We start from the raw sequence: 18201 nt of genomic DNA, 5'->3' as shown, positions 1-18201 counted from the left end.
GGTGTTGTGTTCGGGTGAAGAGGGGCTGGCGGCGTGAACGCCTGTTGGACCTCTTCCCGAATAATGTCCGAAATGGAAGAAACTTGCGGCGACTCCGGGGCTGGAAAGAGCTTTTGAACCTCTCCGCGTACTACGGTTCGGATGGTTTCCCGAGGGATGTCGTGGCTAGAAGCATCGACACCGCTGGTAGACATCAGCGACGGCGGACGCTCGTTCTGTCTGGATCTCATGTCGAGCATCTTTTCCATCGTAGTGGCTCCGGAAACAAATTCGGCGACCGTTTTGGGCGGGCTTCGAGCTAACCCAGCGAAGATCTGCTCCTTGATGCCCCTCATAAGAAAACGCAGCTTCTTCTCTTCGGACATGTTGGGATCAGCCCGGCGGAAGAGCTTCGCCATGTCCTCGGAGTAAACGAGGACGGTCTCATTTGGTAGTTGGACGCGTGTCTGGAGGAGCAGCTCGGAACGTTCTTTCCTGAGGACGGTGGTAAAAGCCTGCAAAAACTGAAGGAGCCCCATGTTGTTATTGTGGCTTCTCGGTTCTCAAACCAAATACGAGCTGCACCCTCCAGTGAAAAAAACACGTGCTGCAGCTTCGAGTTGTCAGCCCACCTGTTGTATTGGGCTATGCTCTCGAACTTCTCGAGCCAGTTCTCCGGGTCCTCACCTGGGAAACCTTGAAAGGTGGGTGGTTCGCGTGGCTGCTGCAGCACGACAGACGGCAAAGAGATGGCATCCGGCATACTGACGGGGGTGTTTGTGGGCACTGATGGTCTCGCTGAGGTCAGTTTCCTGGCGGTCGGACGAGACTGCAGAGGCCCGAACTCTGGTTGCAGTCCTTGCAGCCGCCGGCTACTTTGATGGGTGGGCGTAACTTCGACTCTCAAGGTGTCAAGCGGGCTGGAGTCCCGGCTTCTTGGAGGGGTCCTGAGCATGGGGTGCACTACCCAGCACCTCCACCAAACTGTCACGCTGAATGCGGTGATCACTGAACACAGGAACGCAGGATCCGACGAACGTCTGCACCACAGCTCAAGATCGCTGACACCTCCGCTTCCTCTTCTTCAAGACGGCGCGTGCTTCAAGTCAGCGCTAAGCGAAAAGGCGGAATGCACTGTGTCAATATATAGCAGACAAGGAACATAAAATGAGGGCCTCGTTTGACAAACATGTGAAGGAAACAAACAATCACCGAATCCAAAGTGCCTAGAGGAATATCCATTTTTTTTATTTGTAGTGCTGATGAACGTGACAATAGTACATACATTAATCTGTCGCTTAAAGAAAATTACTTATAGCGCATATTACTTATATAAAAAACCATGCCGCCGATGGGATCCGAACCTACGACCTCGGAATATCGCGCCAGGTGCTCTACCAACTCAGCTACGGCGACGGCTGTCCAACCTGCTGCTTACGTGGGTAGTGCCTACCTCGCAACTGTTATATATCTGATGAACTAAAGCGGCTGTTTGGGCTTGTTGGTCAGTGAACATGGTAAAAGAATGCAGCGCGAAAAAAACAAGGACGAACAGAAGTGGACAGGACAGGGCGCTGACTACCAACACATTTATTCAGAAAGATGAGCAGCTTATATAACGCAGTCCAACACCCACGTGACCAAGAAAATAGCAAACGCGTTCAACTATCTAATACAAAAAACAAAACGAAGTACACAATATCAAAGTGATAAAACCGAGAGGACCACGACGAACCGTAAGGTGCACGCATGGAAAATGATCAGTCAGCGACCTTTGCCGCCAATGCAGCACGAGGCAAAACGTAAACGAAAATAACACTATAGTCACCGAACACTAAGTAAAAGACGAAGCTAAAAGCAGGGTCGGGGCCAAACGCATAACAAAACAATACAAAACGCAACGCAAAAGCTGAGTCAACCGTTCACAGTCAAACTGAGTCAAAAAAGTTGAAAGTTCTCTAGAACAAGAATTAAAAGCAGACGTGTTTATAGTGGGCCTAGAAAACTGGACTCCTTGTCTGTAATTAAAATTGAAGGCGTGCTGACGCACTTGTCTCCAGCTTTGGCTATCATCCTTGCCTCAATGATGACCCTTTCAATTTCTGTCCGCGCCCGTGCTCTGACAACCGTGCGCGTGTGACATGGTACGCACCCTTTGCAAGACTTGCAATGGTCGTCCAGGTGCCCGCCGCTTTTGTTACGGACCCTCCGGCGGTGTTCAAACAATCTCTCGTTGAGACACCTGCCGGTTTGCCCAATATACACGCGTCCACACTTCAAGGGAATCTCGTAAATGACACATGTAGCACAATGTGTGAGTGGTTCTACATGTCTAATAGGGCAAACCTTTTTCTTTTGCTTTGTCAGCAGTGTACACGCTCGTGACAATTTGCACGGGGCTGAGAAGACAAGGTTTACGTTGTTTCTTTTTGCAACCTTCTTTAAATTGTGAGACAGCTTGTGAAGATACGGGATGACGGCCAAGGGAGGTCGTCTGGCCTGTTCTAGCTTGCCTGCGTCTTTGCCTTGCACTTTCAATTTCTGGAGAAGAGTCTCTAAAACGCTACTCACTAGTGTTGGTGAGTAGCCAGCACTGTAAAGACGTTGCACTTGGTTGTTAACACTGCTTTGCATCGTATGGGGACAGCTTTTTGTGAGCGCTGCCTGGATGGCAGAAGAAACAATGCCTCGCTTGATCAATTTCGAGTGAGCGCTGTCATGCGGAAGAAGACCTTTCTTAGAGCGAGGGTTGTACGTCCAACAGAGGTGGGTTTGTTTAAAACTAAAAGTACGTCCAAAAACTGAACGTCCTTGCCTCTCGGCGGTTCACATGTAAAGTTCAGTCCCCCAAAATGGGATTTGAAAAGGGCGACAATTTGACACTCTCCACAGAACCAGGTGGGCAACTTCTGAGGACGATCATAAAATCATCCACATACCGGAAGACCAAATGGACCACATCACCCGGGAGAACCTGGCTAATGCGCTTATCGGCTGCCGCCAGGTAGATATCACACAGGACTGGCGCGATTGATGACCCGATGCATGCGCCATTCTTTTGCACGAAGTACTGACCGCTGTACTGAACAACAGTAGATTCAAGGTAGAACTGAAGAAGGCGAAGGAAATTGTCGCTACTCACACCCGAGCTGCTCTGGAAACGCACTTCACCCGACTGTTGGATCACGTCGCGCACCGCTGCGTATAGACCACCGTGCGGAACGGAATAAAACAAGTCTTCAACGTCAATTGTAAAGCCAGTCGTGGCGTCTGAACTGCCTTTGAATCACTGTAACACCTCAGACGAGATCCTTACCAGAAAAGGGTCATCTAAAGGTAGGCCATTCAAGTGGCGTTGTAGGTAGGCACCAACTTCAGCCTGCCACGTACCTCTTTCCGAGATGATGGTCCTCAGAGGGCAGTCAGGCTTATGGGTTTTGCCTGTGAAGAACACTTCCAAGAAGCAGTCTCGGGCATTTTCTGCCGATGATCTTATTCTATCGAGATGGAAACTTGTCAGTAGCTTCAAAGCCAAAGTTTTCTGTCTGCTGGGCCGGAATTGAACCTTCTTGAAATTCTTTTCGAGCGCTACCTCAGCCTTCTCCTTGTACAAGTGGTTAGGGAGGATGACAAATCCGCCTTCTTTGTCGCTTTGCACAGCCATATGTTTTCCCTCCTTGAGGCGTTTAGCAATGGACACGATGGGAGGCTTAGCATGCGTGAGCGAGGCCCCACAGCGACGTAGAACATCGATGCCATCCCCAATGACTCGTGCCTTGTCTTGCTCTGGTACTCGTTGTGCCATCTGCCGCACCATAGCCAGGAGCTGGTACTTGTTTGAAGGTGGCTGAAAGCTGAATTTGGGACCCTTCGCCTTCTTCAGTTCTACCTTGAATTTACTGTTGTTCAGTACAGCGGTCAGTACTTCGTGCAAGCAAAACGCAGCCATAACCTGCGTGAACCTCATCGCTATTTCTTTTTGCAAGGCCAGGATCCTCTCGTTCCATATCAAAAAGAAAATTGTGCCGTTCGAAGTGCGAGTGTTGTTCGGCCCTGTGGAGCCGTCTTGGGGGCATGTTCGGCGTATGTGCAAGATTCTGAAGTCAGAACTCTGGAGACAAGTGCGTCTTTTCCAAGACTGGCTAGGTGTGTTCGCGCCCCAGAGGCCACATTCGACGGAGGTGAGCTGCAGATATTATGAGTACAAAAAGCTCGCAGCACAATCGGCTGAATTCCTATGGCACCAGTACCGTCTGCGCCTTCCAGAAAGGAAGAAGGAAGTGAAGTCGTCTACGACCAACGTCACCGTTCTCGGAGGTGCATGCATCTCGTCTAAGGACTTGAAGGTCCTACAGAAGGGTCCCAATTCAGCTTTCAACCACCTTCAAACAAGTACCAGCTCCTGGCTATGGTGCGGCAGATGGCACAACGAGTACCAGAGCAAGACAAAGCACGAGTCATTGGGGATGGCGTCGATGTTCTACGTCGCTGTGGGGCCTCGCTCACGCATGCTAAGCCTCCCATCGTGTCCATTGCTAAACGCCTCAAGGAGGGAAACCTTATGGCTCTGCAAAGCTACAAAGAAGGCGGATTTGTCATCCTCCCTGACCACTTGTACAAGGAGAAGGCTGAGGTGGCGCTCGAAAAGAATTTCAAGAAGGTTCAATTCCGCCCCAGCAGACAGAAAACTTTGGATTTGAAGCTACTGACAAGTTTCCATCTCGATAGAATAAGATCATCGGCAGAAAAGGCCCGAGACTGCTTCTTGGAAGTCTTCTTCACAGGCAAAATCCATAAGCCTGACTGCCCTCTGAGGACCATCATCTCGGAAAAAGGTACGTGGCAGGCTGAAGTTGGTGCCTACCTACAACGCCACTTGAATGGCCTACCTTTAGATGACCCTCTTCTGGTAAGGAACTCGTCTGAGGTGTTACAGCGATTCAAAGGCAGTTCAGACGCTACGACTGGCTTTACAATTGACGTTGAAGATTTGTTTTATTCCGTTCCGCACGGTGGTCTATACGCAGCGGTGCGCGACGTGATCCAACAGTCGGGTGAAGTGCGTTTCCAGAACAGCTCGGGTGTGAGCAGCGACAATTTCCTTCGCCTTCTTCAGTTCTACCTTGAATCTACTCTTGTTCAGTACAGCGGTCAGTACTTCGTGCAAATGAATGGCGTATGCATCGAGTCATCAATCGCGCCAGTCCTGTGTGATATCTACCTGGCGGCAGCCGATAAGCGCATTAGCCAGGTTCTCCCGGGTGATGTGGTCCATTCGGTCTTCCGGTATGTGCATGATTTTATGATCGTCCTCAGAAGTTGCCCACCTGGTTCTGTGGAGCGTGTCATTCTTGAAATTGTCGCCCTTTTCAAATCCCATTTTGGGGGCTTAACTTTACCTGTGAACCGCCGAGAGGCAAGGATGTTCAGTTTTTGGACGTACTTTTAGTTTTAAACAAACCCACCTCTGTTGGACGTACAACCCTCGCTCTAAGAAAGGTCTTCTTCCGCATGACAGCGCTCACTCGAAATTGATCAAGCGAGGCATTGTTTCTTCTGCCATCCAGGCAGCGCTCACAAAAAGCTTTCCCCATACGATGCAGAGCAGTGTTAACAACCAAGTGCAACGTCTTTACAGTGCTGGCTACTCACCAACACTAGTGAGTAGCGTTTTAGAGACTCTTCTCCAGAAATTGAAAGTGCAAGGCAAAGACGCAGGCAAGCTAGGACAGGCCAAACGACCTCCCTTGGCCGTCATCCCGTATCTTCACAAGCTGTCTCACAATTTAAAGAAGGTTGCAAAAAGAAACAACGTAAACCTTGTCTTCTCAGCCCCGTGCAAATTGTCACGAGTGTGTACAATGCTGACAAAGCAAAAGAAAAAGGTTTGCCCTATTAGACATGTAGAACCACTCACACATTGTGCTACATGTGTCATTTACGAGATTCCCTTGAAGTGTGGACGCGTGTATATTGGGCAAACCGGCAGGTGTCTCAACGAGAGATTGTTTGAACACCGCCGGAGGGTCCGTAACAAAAGCGGCGGGCACCTGGACGACCATTGCAAGTCTTGCAAAGGGTGCGTACCATGTTACACGCGCACGGTTGTCAGAGCACGGGCGCGGACAGAAATTGAAAGGGTCATCATTGAGGCAAGGATGATAGCCAAAGCTGGAGACAAGTGCGTCAGCACGCCTTCAATTTTACTTACAGACAAGGAGTCGTTTTCTAGGCCCACTATAAACACGTCTTTTTTTTTAATCACGTCTGCTTTTAATTCTTGTTCTAGAGAACTTTCAACTTTTTTGACTCAGTTTGACTGTGAACGGTTGACTCAGCTTTTGCGTTGCGTTTTGTATTGTTTTGTTATGCGTTTGGCCCCGACCCTGCTTTTAGCTTCGTCTTTTACTTAGTGATCGGTGACTATAGTGTTATTTTCGTTTTCGTTTTGCCTCGTTCTGCATTGGCGGCAAAGGTCGCTGACTGATCATTTTCCATGCGTGCACCTTATGGTTCGTCGTGGTCCTCTCGGTTTTATCGGTTCTTGGCTGACTTTCAGTTACCTAGATATGTATCACTTTGATATTGTGTACTTCGTTTTGTTTTTTGTATTAGATAGTTGAACGGGTTTGCTATTTTCTTGGTCACGTGGGTGTTGGACTGCGTTATATAAGCTGCTCATCTTTCTGAATAAATGTGTTGGTAGTCAGCGCCCTGTCCTGTCCACTTCTGTTCGTCCTTGTCTTTTTCGCGCTGCATTCTTTCACCATGTTATATATATATATATATATATATATATATATATATATATATATATATATATATATATATATATATATATATATATATATATATATATATATATACAGTGTCGAAAACAAATACAAGATATGATAACGCGACGAAAAATGAACAAACAAAAAGCAAAATCAAGGCAATGGAAGGAAAAGGAAAAAAATAAATCCCAAAAAAGGAAAACATTTCCGGCAGACATCAATAAGACAGCGAAAACGAACACAAAATAAAACTGAATAAAATATACAAATACATATTACAAAGAGCAGTCTTAAAAGAACTTGGGATAGTAGTATCGACAATGTACCGTGGTCACATGACCGTTTTTCGTTTAAATCGACTTTTTGCATGTGATGGGCAAATGCGTTGATGCAAGGCAATCGTACTTAATTTTTGCTAGAAACCCTGTCTAGGCTGTGCTTGCGTGCGCCTGCTTGTGCGTGCGTGCTTGTGTGTGTGTGTGTAGGATTCCACACTCCGCTGGGTACACATCCGGGGTACACCCACGGATAAAATGTCATCTGGCACCTGCGATCCTCCACTCGCATTCCCACCAAAAAGCATCCCCCTACCTCAACCCGGCGGAAGACTGCCACCCGCCTACTCACCTACACCCACCCCGCAAAAGAACCCCAGCTACCAGGAAGTCACCTGCACCTTCTACTCTGCACCATCCACCAAAATTCCAGGCTACACCCTAATGAAAAACCGAGCCGAAATAAAATTTTTGGAGGCAATTAGAGGCGATCATTGTAGAAGCGAAAATGAAAACCGCAATGTAAAACTAATTCTGCTAAATAAGATTTGACGCATCATATCGTATGACTGCCCGTCAATATTTTTTTTTATTTTAAGGCTGCAGCAGTAATAATGGTGCTACCCCAAATCCCGGCGTGGTGTTTCTGAAGTTCCTGCCAGGGATGCCTGCCTCCTCCAGAAGCACCATTCACCAACCACGCCCTATTCTCTCCCTCCTACATGGGGTTCTGTCCATCCATCCAGCCGACCACCTCCCCATCCCACAAACCACCATCCTCAAGCAGCACCCAAAGCCCTACCCCCTTCTTCCGCCCACCGCCACCCTCCAGAATATTATTGCGTCGTGTATGTGAAGTGTGTATGTTGTGGACAGGTGAGTGGGTCAGTAGCCCCTTAGTTAAGGGGGAGGGGTAGGGAGGTGGTTGGTGCTTCTGGAGGGAGGAGGCTTCACTCGCCGAGGCATTACACACACTACGCTCGGGATTTTGCGGAAACATAACTACTGATACTGTCGCAGTAGAACAGAAAAATTGATAATCTCACGCCACCCCCCACGTACCGTAGCCGCGCCTCGATAGGCGGCACACGATCGGCTCACTGATCACAACGGCTATCCCAACGGATGGATGGACGGAAGAGGAGAGCGTCCCTTTTAAAACGGGGTGGCGGCATTTTCCACCATGCTCGGCTTTTTTCTCATTTAGTTTTTTTCTTAAAATTTCTTTAACGGTGTTGCAAATAGGTTTATGCTCGCCATTTTATGTACATACATTTTTATCCGGCACTTCTAATATTATTCATCTCTCTGCTTTTGAGCCACTAATCTTTCAATCACTTTTTGCTAACTCCCATCTCAGATTCATTATCATGGTCATCGCTATCTCTGAAACCTGGGTCTCAGGGGGAGTGATGTGCCTGCATCGACAACCGGATGGATGCCACCACATTCCAGAAAAAAAAATGTTGAATTGTTTCCGCAGATTTACTACACGCTGTAAATGTGTGATCTTCTTGGTTATATTTCTTTTTTGTAGCTTTGTGTTCTAAGACACTCTGACCTAGCTTCACAGAGTACGGAACTGCCTCTTGAGTTATTATAGAACGATCCTTCCTGATCTGCATTTTCAAAATCGGTGTATCTGAACAGTCTGCTTCTCTTTCAAGGAAGTTTTTACCTTCTGCATTTTTTATCCGTTGTTTAAAGCCCTTTACTTCTCGGTCCTGCGTACTTACTGGATGGTTTCCTGGTTATTTTTTCTCATTTTGAGTCAAAGCGCTTTCTGTACATGTATTTAGATACCCTAGCTGCTCACCACTTATCGTCCAATTTCCTTAGGCGTTCTTCACAAAATATTTTACTCTGAGCTTCCAGTGCTTCGAACAAAGCCCAGCCCATAACCTCCTTTACTGCCTCGTTAGTGGTTTTGCATTGGGCATCTGGTGGCAATATTCCAACATCTCCCTTATTTAGTTCTAATCTCTACTGAACTTCTGCCTTTATAGGCACAAAACCCTGTTCCAAAATTAAGTATTGGCACTATTACCTCAGTACTATCACTATTATCTCTCAGTACTTCATATTTGTTGTACCCCCATAATCCTCTATGTTTCACTATCCCGGCATCTCTTCGCTCTTTTGCCCTAACAGACTGTTCGTACTTTTTCGTGTATATGTTGCCTTCGTTTACCCACACTCCAAGACTCTGGGCATTTCATGGCCTTGTACTGTAAGCACGTGATCTGTTGTATTGTTAACAAATCATCACACCTGACTTAGTTGCGCTAAAACTGAAAGTCAGAACGTCTCCTTCACCTTCACAGCAACTAACCAGAGTTTGCAAATCTTCCTGGCTATCAGCTAGCAGTAAAATAACGTCCGCATACATTAAACCCGGTAGCCTTTGTTCAATGACCTATCTGCCTAACCTGAATAACAAATTTTAACATAGATTACTTCTTTCAGCCTGCTTTTCATATTTATCATATAAAGCATGGACAGCAGCGATGATAGAGGATGATCTTGCCTTAATCCTTTGCGTACTTCGACAGTTGTCGCACTTCTTATTCCTTGCCATGTAATTTCAACTTTATTATTTCGGTAAATTTTCTGTAGGCAATCAATTAGCTCATCACCGATACCTTCATCCTTTAGTATGTTGCTCAGGAGTTTCATGTTCACGTTGTCGCATGAACTGCTCATGTCCAGAAGGGCTAAATACAGAGGTCTGTTTTCCGCCTTAGCTGTTTCAATGCATTGGGTAAGCACGAACAGGCTGTCATCTAAGCGCCTACCCCTTCTCAACCCTGTCAAAAGTTCTAAGAGTACATGATTACTTTCTACCCATGGCAACTCACACCGTCATGTGTGCCAACTGGCTCACGAAGACGAGAAACCACCGCCAACATATCGGCCTACCGCTGGTGAGGGGCCGTCGGGTCAAGGGTGCAGGTGATTTCGTTTGCTCAAACCACGTTTGAGAGCAGCACGATAGTGGCGTGCAATTGCGTTAGTCACGTGGTTTATTTTGTATTTCGCGGGCTTTCCTCGGAGCTGGGAAAAAACACACACGTGAGGATTTCCTTATCGTAAATGATTGAAGGGGGGTTTCTGAAGGTGCTCGACAACTCTTCAAATAAAATTTGTTGTCTAAAGTCAATATTTATTAATTGAGAAAAAAAATGTGCCTGTAGAGCGCAAGATGGCTGCCGCCAATATGCAACTAGTTTCACTCACATGTCTCTAATAATTCCTTTTTTAACCCTTGGGTCAAATTAGCTGACACACCCGTATACAGCCGTTTGGATAATCTGAGTTGGTCTTGCAATCCGGTTTTTTGTGTCCCGTTTTTCTTCGCTGTTCCTGCCATCCGGAATTTATCTGCTGAGGCGCAAGCGGGCATAATCTGTGCTCTGCATCCATTGAATTTACATAAACTCACAATTCCACCTTCATGGCTCTTACACTTGTCTCCTCTTTTCAAGCCTCTGGGTCCTTCCTGAACCAAAATGGTGACCCCAATCAGAGCACTGCACGGGCCCATTTTTTTCGGCACGACCAAGCCAGAGCCCGCTGATCCCATGTCTCACCCGGCCCGGGCCCGGCTGTACCGAAGGCCGCTTTGGACCCAGCCTAAAGGGAAAGGTTTCATAGAGTCTCGCAATGCAGTGGCTACATGAGCGGCCTTTTCGAGACACACATGTAGGATGTGGAAGCAGATCACTGGGAGGAAGGTTTACGTATCGGGCTCCAATTTCAATCAGTTTGTCGGCGAGCTTAACGAATCCATCTCCATGAACAAATATAAACGGCCGCATATCGTTGACGCATAAGCCCACACAAGCAACCGTCATGCTCTCTTTAATTCTTTCTGGAATTGTGGAAGCATTCGCAACAAAAAATAAGTGATGTTTTAGCAATAAAAATATGACACACACACATCTCGACTCAGGGGCGAGGTTCCGCTTTGGCTGCAGTGGTACCTAAAGGAAGCTTTGCATTCACCGCATTTTACAGGTCTTATCCGTGCCGAGTCGTCGATTGACAACTTCAAGGATTTTTTTTTCAAACACCATCTTTTTCAGCATTCTTTACAACAAGTTTGAACTACCCTGACGAAAGTCCTTCCTGGATCTTTCCAATGGTTATCGTGGACAGCAATTGCACGAAAAGAAAAAACCCGCTAATGAGACAGATTTGAACCAATGTCAGAATTCCTTGCAATTCTCAGGCGCCATTTCCCCTGTCCTTAGTACGCCGCTGTTCTAAATGCCCTTACGCTCTTCTACTACCCTTAGCTCGTCTTGATGACGTCTTTCAGTTCTCTTAGGTCTCCAGTCTTGTTTTCTTCATGATGGTATGCTTGCGTTTCGTCTTCTTTTCAATTCTTCCTGCTCTTTCTTTCTTTTCTTTTTTATTTGTATGTCCTCCTTCACTACTGTCGCAACTCGCTTTCGCCCTTAAGAATTTATTACGACACGTAAAAACCTGTAGGCACGTGGTGCGGCTGCTGTTTAGGGCAGCCTTCAGCCCTTATAAAGCTTCCCATCGCAGCTTAGCTGACCGAAAGTGACTATACATTCGTTTCAGTTCTTGCGTATTGCTTCTCCCTTTGAAGAAATCGACAAGCCCCTTGGGGTCCCAGAAAGCCGCGTTCGCTGCTTTGCGACCATGAGATCTCATGTAGTACGACCGCGGCCGCATCACGTGTCGCATAGTTTCGGAGGCGGCGCGGTTTGCTTCACCTAGCGTGCAAACTCGGCACTATTGGGAATGTATGACACGAGCGACTTCAGATGAACGGGACAAGCGTTTATACACTTCCACTGCAGCCCCTCGTGTCGCGCTACATGCATTCCCAATAGCAACACGAACCAACTCACCCAGCTGAAAGTATTAAGAGGACTCGGCACTGTTTCCGTGTAGTCGACGCCAGCCTGCTCGCCACTGGCTGTTGCATACACGCATACCTGCTTCAGCCTCACACGCACGTGCGCACACACATGAATGCACATATTTATGGGCGCACATACAGATGCGCGCGCACGTAGTACCTCGATGGAATGATACGCGAACAACCCGATGCCAACACCCCCCGCTGTTGAAATTTATTTTCATCGCGCGTTTACCTAGGTGGTACAAGAAAGACCTTAGGGTCGTCCTAGATTGTATCATGGACGAGTATAGGGTCTTTTTGCTATCACCGAAGTAAAAGCGCGGTGAAAAAAAATTGAAACAGCGGGGCGCGTTGGCGCCGGGTTGTTCGCGATTTATTCCATCGAGGTAGTACGCCCGCCGCTCTGTCTAAACGCGGGAAGGTATCGCCAAACTGCGCAAGATAGCTTGACTCTTTCTTTTTCTTTTAAGGTATCTCTTCTCTTTTTTTCCTTCGGGCAGCGGTACTGCGGATTTCTTGCAAGAGGCCCACAACAGCACTTGCAGGCTAAAATCTGACCCCACACTCAAACCTACATAGATGGGATGCGCGAAAAAAAAAAGATTGTCTCCCTGCTCCCGCGTGGCCCTCGGCTTGTGTCTTCCATATTCGCAAAGTTACCTCGCCGTTGGGCATCCTTTGGGCGCGACAAGAAAGGTTTCATACTGCGTGCTGTTAGAGATCCAGGGAGCGGAAAAAAAAACAAGACCGAGTGGCTACAGTAGTACCGAAAACGTGCGCAAAGCTTTAGTTGGAAGAAGGTGCGCGTGGTCGACTCCTTCCCCACGCCATTGCATCCGCCTCTGACACGAAGGAAGTCGGGACGTTGTCTAGTGTGATGAGAGGGATTGCAACTAGTAGGGACTTAACTGATCCCGGAAGAAACCTGCGCGGTTTGAACCGCGAGCCAGGCTGGGCATGGGCTTTTGGATGGACCCTGGCCCAGCCCAGGAGCTAGGAAAATCCGTGTATCCCAGCCCGGGCTCGGCCGGCGGGCAGGCTGCTGCCTGTGCTCTCGGGTAATCCAGCCACCGTGCAGTGTTCTAACCTGAATGCTGGCGCAAAACCTACAGCAAGAGCTTTTTGATAATGGGCAATACGAACGCTCTAAATAACAGGCAAATGTAAGAAAAAATTTCCAGTAAACTCCTAATGGAACAGAACAGTTTGGATCGGAAGGTACTATAGTTCGAAAAGCCTTGCTGGATTTTGTTTTCTGCTCTGTTCTGCACTGTTCGGTGCTCACCGAAGCGCCGATTTTCACCTTCTGTCCTCCCTTTACACGCACCGCCTATTGTTAACAGTCATGCCACTGGTGTCCACAACGAAGTTAAGCTACTCTGCCGATCGGCACCTAGGATAGGCTTCTCACCCATATACTATGCCTCCTAGCCCGATGCGCGCGACGCTCGAATCTAGAGTAGGAAAATATTGCTAGACTGCCATTCGCAATCTATCCTTCGAGCTTCTTTCGCACCTCGAGGTTATCAGAATTCAGTGCATATTCTTCTAATCTGCTGCGCAAAAACTACGAAGTCTCACTTTATGGTGATGGGACTTGCTTCGGTGCAGCAAAATTGCTAATATTCGAGAAGGAATTAATTACAACAATAGCTTTGCAAGCCACATAAAATGATCTTTGATGCCCGAGGATATCACATATTCAAAGATCGTATGCCCAATGCTATGTGCGGCTTTGGGCCTGCGCATTTTAGGCTCGCATTGCCATTTAGCGAGCGAAAATAAGCACTGTAATGCCGTAAAAGTTATTCGCTCAGTGAGCATTGCACTATACGCAACAGCAAGCGACAAGGAACATAATCTTGGCTATTAGGTGATGGGCTCCGAGCGAGACTCACGTCGCAGTGCCAGGGGCTCCAAATTTCGAATTCCGCGCACCAGTGTGAGAAGTCCAATGCTGCACTCGGCCGACACGTCGGCCTCCAGGAGCTTCCTCGTCAACGACGGGGCGGCCCGGTCCATGGCACTGGCGATCCATTCTTTCAGCTTGCTTACATAGCTTACGTTTTGCTGCTCCTTCACTCATGCGGAGGAATCCCCGTCGGACCCGCTGCCACTGAGTCAACACGGGAGGCACCCGTAAAGAAGCACTGTCACCACGATGAGAACCACTTTTTGCACAGTCATGATGTCGCGCAAACCTCCTAAAACATTTGAAGGGGTGCAAGTTGGCAAAATGACATGAAGGCTGCTTGCAGATACTTAATTAGGCTGATGCATATCTTACAAAGTTGTTTTCTGGTCAACTAAAATTCAGAAAACACCTTACGCGTTCGCAACCACCATAAGCACTTGGCGAATGATCCCCCTTGGGAAGTGAAGCCCCAAACAGCTCAACGGCATGAGAGACCCAGCAGGAGCGTCAAGAGAATAGGTTCACACGTGAGAAAGGTGGCTACTCGCCTTTAACTCCTCTTATAAAGCGCCGTCATGACGCTCATACGGCACGTGGCTTCACAAAGAGGCCCTGCGGAAGGTGAGACGGTAAGAGGACCAGTATGATAGGCTCTTCGCCATCGCCTTCTTCCTTGACAAAGACTTTACGATTCCTTGTGGCTTGGGTTGATTTGGCACAAAAAAAGCGTTCAGCTCTCTTATTTATGACTTTATTAGGCATTGTCAAATCGGTTTGGCTCAATGGCCGACGTTTCCTGGCAGGATTTCAGCGCTTGTGAAACATACTTGCAACCTGCTCGACTACTAGGGGCTTTCCGGCGCACAGCTTACGTAAAGATGGTCCGTGGACGCTGGACGTTTCAAATAACTTCACCATGCGCTGGGCCTGTTTCGTGCCCGATAGACTGTGATCCTAACGACTTCGCTGTGTTTAGCTTTTCCTGTATTACGCACCTTCAGTATAGTGCCGACAACGCTGCATGCTGCGAATTCCCGTAACAGTTTTTGCGTTAGGTGCGAGAGCATTAACGCCGTATTTTGTGCCAACAATGAACTGCCACTCATAACTCGCGTTTATACAGTTAATTCTTAATTAATCAAACTCGATTTAATTCTAACTTCCGGTTTTTACTAGCTAACTCCTTGGCCCCATAAAAATTAAGTGAAATGAAGAGGCTGAACTTTATCTGAACTCCGCCTAATTCGAAATAAGTTCGTGCTTCCTTCGCGTTGGAGTTGCAAAGGTTCGGCTTACCTTTTTTTCTAAATTGATGTTTCTGGGTCGTCTTTATCACTACTTATAAAGGCCTTGAGCTGGGCGGGGTAAATTGGAAAATTGCAATTATTTCACGTTTCGAACGTACTACTACACTGGGAACATTATTTTTATCCTATAAAGTTTACATAGATTGGAAGGTAGTTGCGAGCTACAATGAATGAACCACCGCGTCTGCAGTTGCCAGTAGCCATTATATCTTAATTTAACATTCGCCTCACGGCGGTTTCTATAAGGAAGTGAAGTTATAGCCGCTTATTTTTATGCGCTGCGTACCACACGTACACTCGTAAACAGACATTATGGACTACGCTTCGGATGTTAATGGGTATTTTATGCTTATCCAAGTAAAAGCCTCTTGCGCGTTAACGCATCAAAGTGGCGGGCATATATTTACGAGAGGGGAGATATGCAACTCCGAAGTGTGCCCTGTATCATTCTGTGCGCGACTTTACGTAATGGCTTATTTTTTTCCACTGAGCTTTTACCTTTTGCCAAGCGTCATTTTTGCTACTTATTCTGCCCTTCGTTTCCTACTCCATTCGCTCTCTTCTCCACGCTTTTGCTGTTTGCGTCTTCGTTTAATCAGTAAGATGGAATGATGTTTTTTTTCCAAAATGTAGCTCTGTGATGGCGTCGTGCGTTTAATATGTCTGTGAGTTCTGTCTACGTGAAGCGCTCTTAAAGTCCAGCTGTCCCTTTTGAATCAGATTTTACTAAAGCCCTAGCAACCGTCCCTTCACCAACATCTTGATGGCTACCACAGTTTTTCTACTCTTGTTTACATAGTCGGTAAGGATTTTTTCCTTGAGTTTCTGTTAATATGGTTATTCTGATTACGGTCCACTCCAGATAATTAAGCAACCCGGAATTGAATTGGTATTGGTCTGTTCTTTTTCTGAATTTCATGAGCGACTACAATGTCACCGTTTTTTATTTTATTATATTACATCAAAGCACCACTTTTGTAATGGCGCCTCCTCATTTTGAAGTCATGGCGCTCAATTGCGCAATTTAAGATTGCTTTCTTTTTTGCTTTATTGCAAGTAGCAGCAGAGTCAAAGATGTTTTAGTTAAGCTGACGCACTTGCTAAACAGAGCTGGTGGCTGCTTTGCTGCCATCCTGGAACATATTGTGCAAATGTGGAAAGCCTATCAGGTCGCTCTGCAGGTTACTCTTGTCAAAGATGTCTGCGCACCTTATGATTTCGGAACAACTTCACAAGGCATTTCGTTTCCCAATTTCGCCTAAATGGAATACCCTGAAAAAAATGGCTGTGGTTTAGCTCTGGTTAAACCTGGCGTGACGTGATAGCTACAGCGGGCCGAGTGAAACTCGCTCAGTCGAATTGCAAAGTCAGTCTTTCACCGCTGCGTTTCGCTGGGCGTTCCTTCTTCATCTTCGTCCCTGCACGAGGGTTCACTATCTCCCCCTCTCCACTCCACGCCCACTCGGTTTCGCCGCCGCGCCGCGCCACTGGCAGCTGCCATGGCGGCCACGGCGCCGCCAGGCTGAAGGCTCCAAATGCTATCGTAATGTAGGCGAGCGGCGCGCACACCAGCTGCGTGCTCTGACGTCACTCCGCGCATGCGCACAACTGAGGAGGAGGGCGGCGTCTGCTCCGCCGTCGGTGCAGCAGCGAGGCGCGCACACCAGCTGCGGGCTATGATGTCACTCCGCGCATGCGCACAGCTGGCGAAGCGTTGGTGCCACGGCTTAGCGCGCATCCACGCTGACCTCGCAAAGTGGCTGGCATAGTGCAGCTATCACTACAAAAATATAAAGTACATGAAACCGCTCACCAAATCTGACAACTTCAATTTTACTCAGCTTCTATACTTTCTGATTCAGAGTGCCGCAAGTAAGTGAAAGGGCAAGAAATGTGTAAACATTTGTGAGCCAATATGCCCGACTGCATGCTGCGATTAGTGCTCAATTGTTCCACAGTTGTCATCATCAAAATCAGCTACCTTGGATAGTGTACAATGGTGAAATTAATTTTGCACTTCTTCAGTTTTGCGCACCTCAGTGCCTACTTAGCGCTCCTCATTACTATTCAGAGCATACGCCTTGACTTTGACTGCCCGCAGTAGTATGGAAGGACGCCGGACTAGAAGGATGAGTCGTCGCGAGGATAAATGCATATATTTTGACTCGGATAGCCTGAAAAGATCCATCAACTACTTTCTATCTGCTGTTGCTGCTTAATCAGACTTTTTCGCAAAGTCATACATGGATAGTGCTCTACGCGCTTTCGTAGAGCGCTTGGGTTGCGAACTCCACACTTTGTAGGCATCATTCCCGAGTGGCCTCGGGGTCTGAACAATAACCTATTGGACATGAGCTCCGGTACGGAGAGCGACTGACTTCCAAAGATTCAAAAAGTACGTCGAGGCCCAGGATGCGCTGTGGTGACAGCTTACGCAGAAGAGTGCATGCTGTTCATGCAGTCGAGCCTCTAGTCTAGTCTGGGGAGCATGTACGGGTTATTCGCGAGAAAAAGAACTGGCAAAGTAGGAAATTATTTCCCTGTTCTCTCCCCTTGAGGTTATCAATTCATGGTGCCAAAGACAACATCCATTTACTGATCTCTTGAAAATTTTTTGTTGACACCATGGATGAATTCGACTGTAAAACGGGCCATACATTCATTGAAAATTTTCTCATAAATGTTGCTTTATAGCAATTCAAACATAATTAACCAGAAATCTGTTTATTAATTTGTTGGCACTGGAATATAACAACTTATCTGCATTATTACGCATGTGCGCTACCGTATACACTCGTGTAAGGGCCGCGCTTTTTTTCCGCGATTTTGATGGGGTGCGGGCCTTCCACGGAAGTGTGAAATTTTTGTTCAATTTTCGATCCACGTATGAAAAAACTTTTTTAATTGTACCGTATATACCTAACGATGGGATATCTGGCGTCTAGCTGCTAACATCCTCTGTAGTTGTCTTCATCGGTATCGCTGCTCGGGCTCGGCTCGTCGCCGCTGCTCGCGTCATCCGCACGTTCATGTATCCAATCGTCCTCAGTGC

The 18201-nt window shown here is 47.3% G+C and overlaps 1 protein-coding gene across 1 annotated transcript in view; it reads right to left on the bottom strand.

The window, feature by feature from the left end:
• LOC144111955 (uncharacterized) overlaps positions 1–18201 on the bottom strand; it is a 319997-nt gene that overhangs the window by 301294 nt on the left and 502 nt on the right. Inside the window, exon 2 of the mRNA XM_077645050.1 lies at positions 13826–14003. Coding sequence (XP_077501176.1) covers positions 13826–14003 — 178 coding nt within the window. The remainder of the gene's footprint in view (positions 1–13825; positions 14004–18201) is intronic.

This window comes from Amblyomma americanum, unplaced genomic scaffold, assembly GCF_052857255.1.
Source record: "Amblyomma americanum isolate KBUSLIRL-KWMA unplaced genomic scaffold, ASM5285725v1 scaffold_19, whole genome shotgun sequence".
Lineage (NCBI taxonomy): Eukaryota > Metazoa > Arthropoda > Arachnida > Ixodida > Ixodidae > Amblyomma > Amblyomma americanum.
Note: the sequence above shows the minus strand (reverse complement) of the source record. Positions and strands in the feature narration are given on the sequence as shown.